The sequence below is a fragment of the Hyperolius riggenbachi genome, chromosome 9 (assembly GCF_040937935.1).
Source record: "Hyperolius riggenbachi isolate aHypRig1 chromosome 9, aHypRig1.pri, whole genome shotgun sequence".
In the NCBI taxonomy this organism is placed as follows: Eukaryota; Metazoa; Chordata; class Amphibia; order Anura; family Hyperoliidae; genus Hyperolius; species Hyperolius riggenbachi.
In genome coordinates, this window is record NC_090654.1 from 58869306 (window position 1) to 58882436 (window position 13131).

A 13131-nucleotide genomic window follows, 5' to 3' on the forward strand; every position below is an offset into this window, starting at 1 on the left:
TGGCTGGGAGAGTGGTACATAGTACATAGGATTAGTAAACAGGGGCCCTGGAACGAAGAACCCTGGCTGTGAGAGTGGTAGATAGGAGATCTGGCTGGGAGAGTGGTAGATGGGGCCCCTGGCTGGGAGAGTGGTAGATGTTGGCTGTGGCTGGGAGAGTGGTAGATGGGGGGCCTTGGCTGAGAGAGTAGTAGATGGGGGCTCTGGCTGGGAGAGTGGTAGATGGGGCCCCTGGCTGGGAGAGTGGTAGATGTGGGCTCTGGCTGAGAGAGTAGTAGATGGGGGCTCTGGCTGAGAGAGTGGTAGATGTGGGCCCTGGCTGGGAGAGCAGTAGATGGGGCCCCTGGCTGGTAGAGTGGTAGATGGGGCCCCTGGCTGGTAGAGTAGTAGATGGGGGGCCCTGGCTGGGAGAGTGGTAGATGGGGCCCTGGCTGGGAGAGTGGTAGATAGGAGCCCTGGCTGGGAGAGTGGTAGATTAGGCCTCTGGCTGAGAGAGTAGTAGATAGGGGGCCCTGGCTGGGAGAGCGATAGATGGGGGGCCCTGGCTGAGAGAGTAGTAGATAGGAGCCCTGGCTGGGAGAGTGGTAATAATGCCAGCATTTGTATACTGCGCTCTGAGCTGCACATTTCCATCCTGAGTGTGACTTGGGAATACCGGCAAGGACGGTAACACGGTCCCGAGTTTCAGCGGGTGCAGGGTGAACTGACTTTTGGCTTCACACTGTGCCCAAATTTGCCTTGGCTTGGACACTAGTAGATAAATATGAGATGTTGGCCTTTTTATCTATTCCCTGCACTCAGAAGCTGTTGAAATCCAGGAAAGAGTATTAAGGGTTTAATCAGGGCCGGATTTACCACGGCACTGTAGACACGCGCCTTCAGGCGCCTGATGATGAAGGAGCAGCTCACGCTGCCTTCCTCCTTCCCTATGCAGAATCCTCAGCAGAGCGTGAATGAGAGTTTTGTCACTTGGCTTTCGGCATTCCACCTTCAGTCGGGGCACCACTAGCTGGCTACCTAATGCTAAGGGACACCTGTAGCTACCTAGGACTGGTAAGGGAGAAGTAACAGCTAGTCCAGCCAGCACACTTACGGTGCGATTCAGCAGGGGTTTGTGGGTTTCTGGAGGGTGAAGTTTAGGGTGCCAGGACATCTGTGCCAATAGGCTCTTGTGATGTAAAGTCGGGCCTAGGTATAATTCATTATCAGTGAGGGTTATGCTATAGTCTGCTATAGTCCGACTACATACCTCCCAACATTTCAATGTCCCAAAACGGGACAATTAGGCCACACCCCTGGCCACGCCCCCAACCCCCTAGTCACGCCCACCCCAGGAAAAAAAAAGTTGTTTTTTTTTAAATTGTTAAATTACTCCCAAATGGGAGGGTGCCAGGGTGGTGGTGGTGGTGAGGAGAAGGAGGAGAGGGTGGCCAGGCAGAGAGAGGGGGGAAAAAAAGCCGGTATGCGGCATGGATGGCCGCCGCCATCATTATCCTTCTCCCTCCTCCTAATATGTCCCCCAGTGTCCCCTTCCCTCCACACAGTAATATGGGCAGCGGAGCGGGCAGTAAGTCTTACCACTGCCTCTCCGCTGCGTACCGGGATCTCCTCTGATCTTCTCGCTTCCTGTGACGTCACAGGAAGCAGGAAGATCAGAGGAGATCCCGGTACGCAGCGGAGAGGCAGTGGTACTGGTAAGACCAGAGCCGGGACAAGGTCCTCCAGCGCCCAAGGCTGAGACACCAAAGTGCGCCCCTCCATCCCTCCACCCCAGCCATCACACACTGATTGCTATTAGACTAAGAGGCACCCCAGGGCCCCCAACACCTTAATCTCTAGTTATCTGGCTTGTAGTCACTTCCATGTATCTCCTTTTCTTATTTCTTTCTGCTTCAAACACAATTAGGAATGACAGCTGAATGAATTTTGCGCCCCCTCCTACACTGCGCCCTGAGGCTGGAGCCTCTCCAGCCTATGCCTCGGCCCGGCCCTGGGTAAGACTTACTGCCCGCTCCGCTGCCCATATTACTGTGCGGGGGGAAGGGGACACTGGGGGACATATTAGGAGGAGGGAGAAGGATAATGATGGCGGCGGCGGCGGCCATCCATGCCGCATACCGGGCGGGCTGGTGCCTCGATCGGCTTTTTTCCCCCTCACTCCCCAGCGGCCGGGACCAGGGGGGGGGCAGCGCGGGACAGCGGGACGGCCCCCCAAAATCGGGACCGTCCCGCCGAAAACGGGGCGGTTGGGGGCCCTGCGACTAGGTCCGAATGACCATCTCTTATTCTCACACTAAACTTTCCTTCTTTGACTCCTAATGGAGAAGACACAAAACATTTATATTGCGCTTTTCTCCCGGCAGACTCAAAGCACCAGAGCTGCAGCTACTTAAAGAGACACTGAAGCAAAAAAAAGATGATATAATGAATTGGTTGTGTAGTACGGATAATTACTACACGGTTAGTAGCAAAGAAAATATTCTCATATTTTTATTTCAGTTATATAGTGTTTTTATATAACATTGCATCATTCTCTAATACAGTGGGATCAGAAAGTTTGGGCAACCTTGTTAATCGTCATCAAAAGGAGAACAGAGGCGCCAGCAGGGTAAAAGTGGATAAAACCTTTAAAATTTGCTTGGAGAAAGCAGTGAACTTACCTCCATAAAGCAGACACGAAAGACTGTTTGTATAATAGTAATCACATTTATTATATAGTACCCCAAACATGCAACGCGTTTCGCAGGCCACGCCTGCTTCATCAGGCAATAAACGTGGGGACAAACAGAATTTCAGCAGTAGCAGGAGTAGCGCCTCTTCTGATCTACAGAGAGTGACTTCTTAATCCTGAGTGAGGACAGGTCTAATCTCCTCACCCGCCTACACAGTGGTTGCCTTTGTGGTAACCCACGTTTGTGAGTATACTCTTCTCACTAATAATTATCTTTACTATATTTATGCTGAGCATACTACACTATATTGGGCTCTCGGTTTCTCGAACTTTGTTAATCGACATGATTTTCCTGTATAAATCGATGGTTGTTACGATAAAAAATGTCAGTTAAATATATCATATAGGAGACACACACAGTGATATTTGATAAATGTGCTATAATTGTTTAACCTCCTTGCCGGTTATCCCGAGCTCAGCTCAGGGCAACCTGCGCAGGACGATTTCTCAGGCCCCGCTGGGCCGATTTGCATAATTTTTTTCCCCTACATGCAGCTAGCACTTTGCTAGCTGCGTGTAGTACACGATCGCCGCCGCTACCCTCCGATTCGCCGCTACCCGCCGTGCCGAGCCGCCCCCCCCCCCCCGACCCCTGCGCAGCCTGGCCAATCAGTGCCAGGCAGCGCTGAGGGGTGGATCGGGACTCCCTGTGACGTCATGATGTCGGTGACGTCATCCCGCCCCGTCGCCATGGCGACCGGGGAGGCCCTGCAGGAAATCCCGTTCTCAACGGGATTTCCTGCTTACTCTGATCGCCGAAGGCCCTGGGCTCGCTACATGATTTAAAAGAAAGAAAAAAAGTTCTGCGCTGCCTCCTTGCCGGCGGGAATTAGACCGGCAAGGAGGTTAAATAAAATTAGGCAGGTGCATAAATTTGGGCACCACAAAAAATAAATGAAATCAATATTTAGTAGATCCTCTTTTTACAGAAATTACAGCCTCTAAACGCTTCCTGTAGGTTCCAATTAGAGATGGCCCGAACCTCCGATTTTCGGTTCGCGAACTTCCGCGAAAGGTTCAGTTCGTGCAAACTTTCACGAACCGCAATAGACTTCAATGGGGAGGTGAACTTTGAAAACTAGAAAAACTTATGCTGGCCACAAAAGTGATGGAAAAGATGTTTCAAGGGGTCTAACATCTGAGTTTTTGCATGGATGAGTGGGATAGACGCCAAAAGTGCCGGGGAAACATTTGGATTTGACGTAAAGCAGCGTTTTAAGGGCAGAAATCACATTGAATGCTAAACTGCAGGCCTGAAGTGCTTTAAAACATCTTGCATGTGTATACATCAATCAGGGAGTGTAATTAGAGTACTGCCTCAAACTGACACACCAAACTCACTGTGTAACGCACCGCAACCAGCTGTTTGCGTATTGATGGCCGTGCTGGACTGGTGCGCACCGTGGTGAGAGTGTAGGTGATGGCGGCTTTCCAACCCATATGGTCGCCGGGCTGTGGTAGCTCAATAATAGAACAATAATGACTGTCCAGCTGAACAAATTTGGTCTGTCCACAATGAAGCAACGACCTTATTATCTTCTTGTATGTAGGTAGGCATAGGTAGGTGCCCCAGTATAGGTAGATAGGCATAGGTAGGTGCCCCAGTAGTTAGCTAGGCATAGGTAGGAGTCCCAGTATAGGTAGGTAGGCATAGGTAGGTGTCCCAGTATAGGTAGATAGGCATAGGTAGGTGCCCCAGTAGTTAGCTAGGCATAGGTAGGAGTCCCAGTAGTTAGCTAGGCACAGGTAGGAGTCCCAGTATAGGTAGGTAGGCATAGGTAGGTGCCCCAGTATAGCTAGATAGGCATAGGTAGGTGACCCAGTAGTTAGCTAGGCATAGGTAGGAGTCCCAGTATCGGTAGGTAGGCATTGGTAGGTGTCCCAGTATAGGTAGATAGGCATAGGTAGGTGCCACAGTAGTTAGCTAGGCATAGGTAGGAGTCCCAGTAGTTATCTAGGCATAGGTAGAAGTCCCAGTATAGGTAGGTAGGCATAGGTAGGTGTCCCAGTATAGGTAGATCGGCATAGGTAGGTGCCCCAGTAGTTAGCTAGGCATAGGTAGGAGACCCAGTATAGGTAGGTAGGCATAGGTAGGTGCCCTAGTATAGGTAGGTAGGTAGGCATAGGTAGGTGTCCCCGTATAGGTAAGTAGGTGTCCCAGTAGTTAGGTAGGCATAGGTAGGTGTCCCAGTATAGATAGTTAGGCATGGCCTGGCTGGCACAGTAATAGCAATTACCAAGGTCCAGCTGCAACAGATATAATACAATACAATACAACAATAACATTTCTATAGCGCTTTTCTCCCGTAGGACTCAAAGCGCAGATAGGGCTGTATAATGCAGTGTCAGTGGGCAACAAAAAAAATCAGGAGAACATTAGTTCTCAAAAGAGCTGTTGAGGGGTGCTATTTTAGCAATAACAATCAGCCAGGAGCAAGCTAACAAGCCTACAAGAGCCTAACCAATCTTTCCCTATAAGAGTCTGCCAGCAGCTGTCCCTTCACTAATTAATGCAGGCACACGAGTGAGTGTAATGGCCAGCGCTGCCTCCCTTTTATAAGGGGGGGAGTGGCTCCAGGAGAGAGCGTAGCCTAATTGGCTACAATGTGCCTGCTGACTGTGATGTAGAGGGTCAAAGTTGACCCTAATGGTGCACTATGGGGGTGAACCGAACTTCTGGAAAAATTCGCGTTACATGGCGAACGCGAACCACTGGAAGTTCGCCTGGAACCGTTCACCGGCAAACCGTTTGGGCCATCTCTAGTTCCAATGAGAGTCTGGATTCTGTTTGAGGGTATTTTGGACCATTGCTCTTTACAAAATATCTCTAGTTCATTCAGGTTTGATGGCTTCCGAGCATGGACCTCTGTAACTCACACCACAGATTTCCAATTATATTCAGGTCTGGGGACTAAGACGGCCATTCCAGAACGTTGTACTTGTTCCTCTGCATGAATGCCTAAGTAGATTTTGAGCAGTGTTTAGGACCGTTGTCTTGCTGAAAGATCCAGCCCCGGCTTCAGCTTTGTCACTGATTCTTGGACATTGGTCTCCAGAATCGGCTGATACTGAGTGGAATCCATGCGTCCCTCAACTTTGACAAGATTCCCAGTCCCTGCACTGGCCACACAGCCATACAGCATGATGGAACCACCACCATTTTTCACTGTAGGTAGCAGGTGTTTTTCTTCCTCCGTGCCTTTTCTATGCCCACGGCACAAACAGAGCCGCTTGAGGTATGCTAAAGCTTATTTGGACAAGCCAGCTTCATTTTGGAATAAGGTGCTGTGGACTGATAAAACTAAAATTGAGTTATTTGGGCATAACAAGGGGCGTTATGCATGGAGGAAAAACAACACAGCATTCCAAGAAAAACACCTGCTACCTACAGTAAAATATGGTGGTGGTTCCATCATGCTGTGGGGCTGTGTGGCCAGTGCAGGGACTGGGAATCTGTTGAGGGAAAGTCGTAGAGCTCAATGGCTTTTTGGCATAGATAACAACTGGAGTCTCTTATCTCTTCCTGTGCTGGAAACCACATTAGACTCATATCTCTGCTAATGTTTTATTTCTTAGCAGTACTACCCATACAAATCATTATATCATATTATTTTTTGTTTCAGTGTCTCTTTAAGGCACACACCACAAAAGAACTGGATCATTAGAAAGCCTTGCCCAGAGACTCCTTACTGTTTTATGTAATGGCTTGAGCAGGGATTCAAACCCTTGTAAAAGGCCTCAAATCCCACATCAAAGGCAACAAGCCTTAACCAGTACACTATCCAGATGACTCCACCTCATCTGCACTGCTAACACTAACCTCCCAATCTCCTCTTTTAACACAAACATCTCCCCTCTTCACACCTAACACTAACTTCCGCTATCTGAGTTTGGCTACAGTGTAGTTGAACTCATTACTGATGCGTTCACTCATCCTGCCGCTATATGATTTTGGCTACCGTATATCCAAACTCATTACTGATGCATTTACTTGACCCACATAATGTGAACACAGTTCTAGAGATGAGCGTAATGATGTAATTACGATTTCGCGAAATTTCGCGTAATTAGTGTAATTACGATTATGGGCGTAAGTACATAATCGTAATGAAGAAGGATTTCGCGAAATTTCGTGTAAGCGTAATTTTCGCGTAATTTTCGCATTACAGTGGGTATTATGAAATGAATGCGTATGGCCATGCTCCCAAGCGGAAAAGTTGACGCATGTATCAATGTTAGGTAGCCGCCGACTTTAAGGGTTAATAGCAAAGCCCCCTTAAATGCTAAGAGCCTCAAATTTGGAGAATATATTAAGGAGATCAGAAGGAATAAGAAGACATTTTTTTTTTTCAAAAAGACCTTATAGTTTTTGAGAAAATCGATGTTAAAGTTTCAAAGTAAAAATGTATACATTTAAAAACCCGCCGACTTTAACGGTTAATAGCAAAGCCTGCTTAAAGTTTAGGAACACCAAATTCCCAGGGTATATTAGGGGATCAGTGGGAATAAGAGGAATTTTTTTTTTTTTAAAAGACCTTATAGTTTTTGAGAAAATCGATTTTTAAGTTTCAAGGGCAAAAATGTCTTTTAAATGCGGAAAATGTCAGTTTTTTTTGCACAGGTAACAATAGTGTATTATTTTCATAGATTCCCCCAAGTGGGAAGAGTTTTACTTACTTCGTTCTGAGTGTGGGAAATATAAAAAAAAAACGACGTGGGGTCCCCCCTCCCAGACCTCTTTAACCCCTTGTCCCCCATGCAGGCTGGGATAGCCAGAATGCGGAGCACCGGCCGCGTGGGGCTCCGCACCCTGACTATACCAGCCCGCATGGTCCATGGATTGGGGGGTCTCGGAAGGGGAGGAGCAGCCAAGCTTTCCCCTCCCCCTCCGAGCCCTTGTCCAATCCAAGGACAAGGGGCTCTTCTCCACCTCCAATGGGCGGTGGAGGTGGAGGCCGCGATTTCCTGGGGGGGGGGGAGGGGTTCATGGTGGAATCTGGGAGTCCCCTTTAAAAAGGGGTCCCCCAGATGCCCACCCCCCCTCCCAGGAGAAATGAGTATAGAGGTACTTGTACCCCTTACCCATTTCCTTTAAGAGTTAAAAGTAAATAAACACACAAACACTTAGAAAAAGTATTTTAATTGAACAAAAAACATAACCACGAAAAAAGTCCTTTAATATTCTTAATTAACCATTAATACTTACCTGTCCCTTTAAATAAATGATCCCTCGCAATATCCTCGGAAATGTTCTATCAGTTACAATGTAACAAAGTTATTTACAATGTAACAACTTTGTTACATTGTAACTACGCCGCACCCGACGTCACTCGCCGCTCAGCCGCCGCAGCATACACTTACGCGTCCGTGCAGGACGCTAAGTCCCCGCCGGCTCCCGCTGTCCACCCCGCCCACATCTGTCACCCACATGTCACCCACATGTGGGTGACATGTGGGTGACATGTGGGAGAGGCGGGGAGGGCAGCGGGGCCGGCGGGGACTTAGCATCCTGCACGGACCCGACAGAGCTCTGAGCTATATAGCTCAGAGCTCTCTAAGCATCTTTGTATTTGGGCTCCAAGGAGCCCCATTGGTCCTTAGCAGACCAATGGGGTTCCTTCTGATTTAAAGGAACCCCATTGGTCTGCTTAGAGAGCTCTGAGCTATATAGCTCAGAGCTCTGTCGGGTCCGTGCAGGACGCGTATGCGGCGGCTGAGCGGCGAGTGACGTCGGGTGCGGCGTAGTTACAATGTAACAAAGTTGTTACATTGTAAATAACTTTGTTACATTGTAACTGATAGAACATTTCCGAGGATATTGCGAGGGATCATTTATTTAAAGGGACAGGTAAGTATTAATGGTTAATTTAGAATATTAAAGGACTTTTTTCGTGGTTATGTTTTTTGTTCAATTAAAATACTTTTTCTAAGTGCTTGTGTGTTTATTTACTTTTAACTCTTAAAGGAAATGGGTAAGGGGTACAAGTACCTCTATACTCATTTCTCCTGGAAGGGGGGGTGGGCATCTGGGGGACCCCTTTTTAAAGGGGACTCCCAGATTCCACCATGAACCCCTCCCCCCCCCCAGGAAATCGCGGCCTCCACCTCCACCGCCCATCGGAGGTGGAGAAGAGCCCCTTGTCCTTGGATTGGACAAAGGCTCGGAGGGGGAGGGGAAAGCTTGGCTGCCCCTCCCCTTCCGAGACCCCCCAATCCATGGACCATGCGGGCTGGTATAGTCAGGGTGCGGAGCACCACGCGGCCGGTGCTCCGCATTCTGGCTATCCCAGCCTGCATGGGGGACAAGGGGTTAAAGAGGTCTGGGAGGGGGGACCCCACGTCGTTTTTTTTTATATTTCCCACACTCAGAACGAAGTAAGTAAAACTCTTCCCACTTGGGGGAATCTGTGAAAATAATACACTATTGTTACCTGTGCAAAAAAAACTGACATTTTCCGCATTTAAAAGACATTTTTGCCCTTGAAACTTAAAAATCGATTTTCTCAAAAACTATAAGGTCTTTTTGAAAAAAAAATTTTTCCTCTTATTCCCACTGATCCCCTTAATATACCCTGGTAATTTGGTGTTCCTAAACTTTAAGCAGGCTTTGCTATTAACCGTTAAAGTCGGCGGGTTTTTAAATGTATACATTTTTCCTTTGAAACTTTAACATCGATTTTCTCAAAAACTATAAGGTCTTTTTGAAAAAAAAAAATTCCTCTTATTCCTTCTGATCTCCTTAATATATTCTCCAAATTTGAGGCTCTTAGCATTTAAGGGGGCTTTGCTATTAACCCTTAAAGTCGGCGGCTTTTTTATATCATACGGAGCGTTACGGTTTAACGCGAAATTACGGTATGGTTTAATGCGAAATTACGGCATGAACGAAACGCGAAATTACGCGTTGAAAATTACGCTTACGGTATTTTCAATTATGATTTTAATGGCAATTACGCTACCGTAATTTCGCATCGTAATCGCAAATTTCGCATGCGTAATTATAGTAATGCGAAATTACGAAAATTTCGGCTCAACTCTACACAGTTCCCATTCATTGATCTAAGTCCCCCTGTGAATGACCGCAGCCGTCTGTTCAGACGGCTCTGCCATTCACAAATTCCAGCAGCACAGTCCTTCCGGTTTCCGTACTAATAGTACGCAAACTGAATTCACCACCGAGGACATCTTGTGGCCAAATTGTAAAATTACATCCCTTTTTTACAATAAATGATCCCTAGTTACCTTTTTTTTTCTTTTTAAATTAACCCCTGACCTCCCACACTCCCCTAAAGTTACCAATTTTATTTTATTTTATTTTTTTTGCAAATAAAAATTAAACAAAATTTACAAATTAAAAAATACATAAATACTTACCTTACGGACTGAACTTTTTTAATATGTACGTAAAAAGGCTATATTACAATGACTTTTATGGGCTTGTAATTGGGGATAGACCCAAAGCTGAAAAAATGCACCTTTATTTCCAAATAAAATATTGGTGCCTTACATTGTACTAGGGAAAAATTTTAAACGTTGCAATAACCGGGACAAATGAGCAAATAAAATATGTGGGTATTAATTATGTTAGCATTTATTATTTTAAAACTGTAATGGCCGAAAACTGAGAAATAATGAATTTTTTACATTTTTTTCTTATTATTCCCGTTAAAACAGAGTTAGAATAAAATGATTCTTAGCAAAAAGTACCCATAAAGAAAGCCTAATCAGTGGCGGAAAAAACAAGATATAGATTGTTTCGTTGTGATAAGTAGTAATAAAGCTATAGGCGAATGAATGGAAGGAGCGCTGACAAGGGAAAATTGCTCTGGTTTTTTAAGGGGAAAAACCCTTCAAGGTGAAGTGGTTAAAAAGTTCTTGCCATAGAAGCATGCCTTTATGACTGCAATTCTTCAAATGGTAAGTAAGGTTAATGAACTACGGTGTCAGCAACTCCTACTGTGTTCCTGAAAAGTCCAGGTTTGTTGGAACATTTACATTCTCCTATGCTTGTGGTGTCCAGTGAAGAACCGTAGTTACTAAATCTGTGTCTCTATGTCTCCTCTGTCTTTAGGTTTTCTTTAGGTACCTGGAGGACAACATTATTGTATGTTTGTCATCAGGAGAACAATTCACATTTCCATTACGCTTCCCATCGGAAGAGATCTCATATGTGTCCCTGGTGGGTCTCCAGCTCACAAGCCTCTCAGTAGAATAAAAATGAAACCAGCAGCAAAGACAGATCTTCTTCTCATCTGTTGACCTCACTCTCACCTATGTGGCAGCCTCTAACTGGAGAATGCTGCTGAAAAATGGCCATGAAGACCAGTGAAAGCAGACACATTAACATGTTTTTTAAAGTTAGATACTTACTTTGGTAGTTGAAAGCCTCTGGACAGAGCGGGGACAAGATCCTCCAGCGCCCAATGCTGAGACCCCAAAGTGCACCCCTCCATCCCTCCCACCCCAGCCATCACACACTGAGTGCTATTAGACTAAGAGGCTCCCCAGGGCTCCCAACACCTTAATCTCTAGTTATCTAGCTTGCAGTCACTGCCATGTATCCCCTTTTCTTATTTCTCCCTGCTTCAAACACAATAGGGGAATGATAGCTAAGGGAGCTGCACTGCACGGAACTGAACTTTCCGCATTTCCGATCTGAAATTGGAAAACTGAAATGGGATTTCCGTGGAAGTCCCATTTACCGCAACTCAGTAATTTTAGCCCAATCACAGAACTTGGAAGCATTGGACCAATCAGAGAAGGCCTATTTTTTAGACCACTCACAAAACTTGCATGCTACCAAGTATTTCTGAGTTTTGTCATTGGTTTAAAATTTCTGTGGTATTCCGATTACTGCGGCAAAATTCTGCATTCTCTGATTGGTCCAATACTTCTGAGTCAACTCCAAAGAATTTGGCCAGTCGGAATGCAAAAAAAATGACAAAAAAGACTCCTCAGAAAAACGGAACTCAGAAAATCCTAAATAGGCATTGGTGGAAATCAGAATTTCCACAGAATACGAAATCGGCATTTCTGGCCATCTGTAGCTAGCTTCTCTGGCAGCCCGTAGCTCCTGTAAAGGTTCCCTCTAAATACATTTGACTTGCGCCAGTCAAATAAGTTTCTTCTAATAGCTCTAGGCCAGGCATGGGCAAACTTGGCCCTCCAGCTGTTAGGAACTACAAGCCCCACAATGCATTGCAGGAGTCTGACAGCCACAGTCATGACTCGTAAAGGCAAATGCATTGTGGGACTTGTAGTTCCGTAACAGCTGGAAGGCCGAGTTTGCCCATGCCTGCTCTAGGCTGTGCATGAGTGCATCCTGACCGGCCATGCACAAGTGAGGTCCACCCAGTAGATCCAAGCTCAGTATCTCATGCACAGAAAAGAGCTGTGCACAAGATGCTGGGCTTCACTTTACAGGGCATGTGGGGACCTTCTTCTCACAAGTCCAGTCAGGATGCACTCATCCACAGTAACTTTTTGACTACTTTGCTGAAAAAGGGGGCTGTAGAAGTCAATTAACACGCAATAGACAATATCATTGCAATACAAGGAATGATATTCCTATGGGGCAGGATCCGACAGAGAAATGCTCAGCATGCTGTGCGCTAACAGGGTAATGTATGCATTTACAGTGACAGTGAGGCATACTTTCATTGTTCTACATGCCACACCTTACATTCGCAACACACGTCTTTTTGCAGCATTGCAATAGCTTCCATAGTCAGATTTATAACTTCCCATAGGCCAAGTGTGTTGTGACTCCCCTTCCTTGTGCAGCACCACCCCTCCCCTTCCATGTCCAGCCCCCTTTTCCATGTGTAACATCCATGTGCTGCAGCGCCACTCTTTCATGAACAGCTCCCTTGGACATTAGCTTTCCTTTTTCTTCTGTTGCTTCCCACTTGCAGCCACCTCTTTCATATGTATCAACTTCTTTGTCATGACCAGGTGCCCCATTGGGCTTCAGCCACCCAAGGCCCGGGCCTCATTGGCCTTTCCAGAAATCTGGCCCTGGTGGCATCACAATGCAACTTGCACAGTGTAAAAAGGCCCTAAGAGGGTCTAGGATGCCTCTGTACCAACCAGTGGCTTTCCTCTACTTTAGTATCTCTTTCCACTACAAGTATCTACTTTAAAAAGAATTAACAATATAATTTGGCTAAAGCCAAATTAAATGTATGGCAAATTGCTGTAAGGCTCATTTTCCACTGCAAACCAAGTTTGCAAATGCATTGCAAAGTGATCATGCATTTTTTTTGTTCTATTTACACCTTATAGATAAAACTGTAGCACTGTATGGACCATCACTGACAATAATTGCGCCAGACTCTTCCCCCTCATACATGAATGCCAAAGGAGAAAACCTCTTCATTCGTTGTATCCACCTGTAGGGT

At 46.2% G+C, this 13131-nt stretch overlaps 1 protein-coding gene across 1 annotated transcript in view; it reads left to right on the forward strand.

Moving 5' to 3' along the window:
* Positions 1-12792, forward strand: part of LOC137531602 (galectin-1-like) — a 36797-nt gene extending 24005 nt beyond the window's left edge. The window contains exon 5 of the mRNA XM_068251546.1: positions 10803-12792. Within this exon, the coding sequence (XP_068107647.1) occupies positions 10803-10946 (144 nt within the window). The 3' untranslated portion in view covers positions 10947-12792. The remainder of the gene's footprint in view (positions 1-10802) is intronic.
* Positions 12793-13131: the final 339 nt, after the last annotated feature.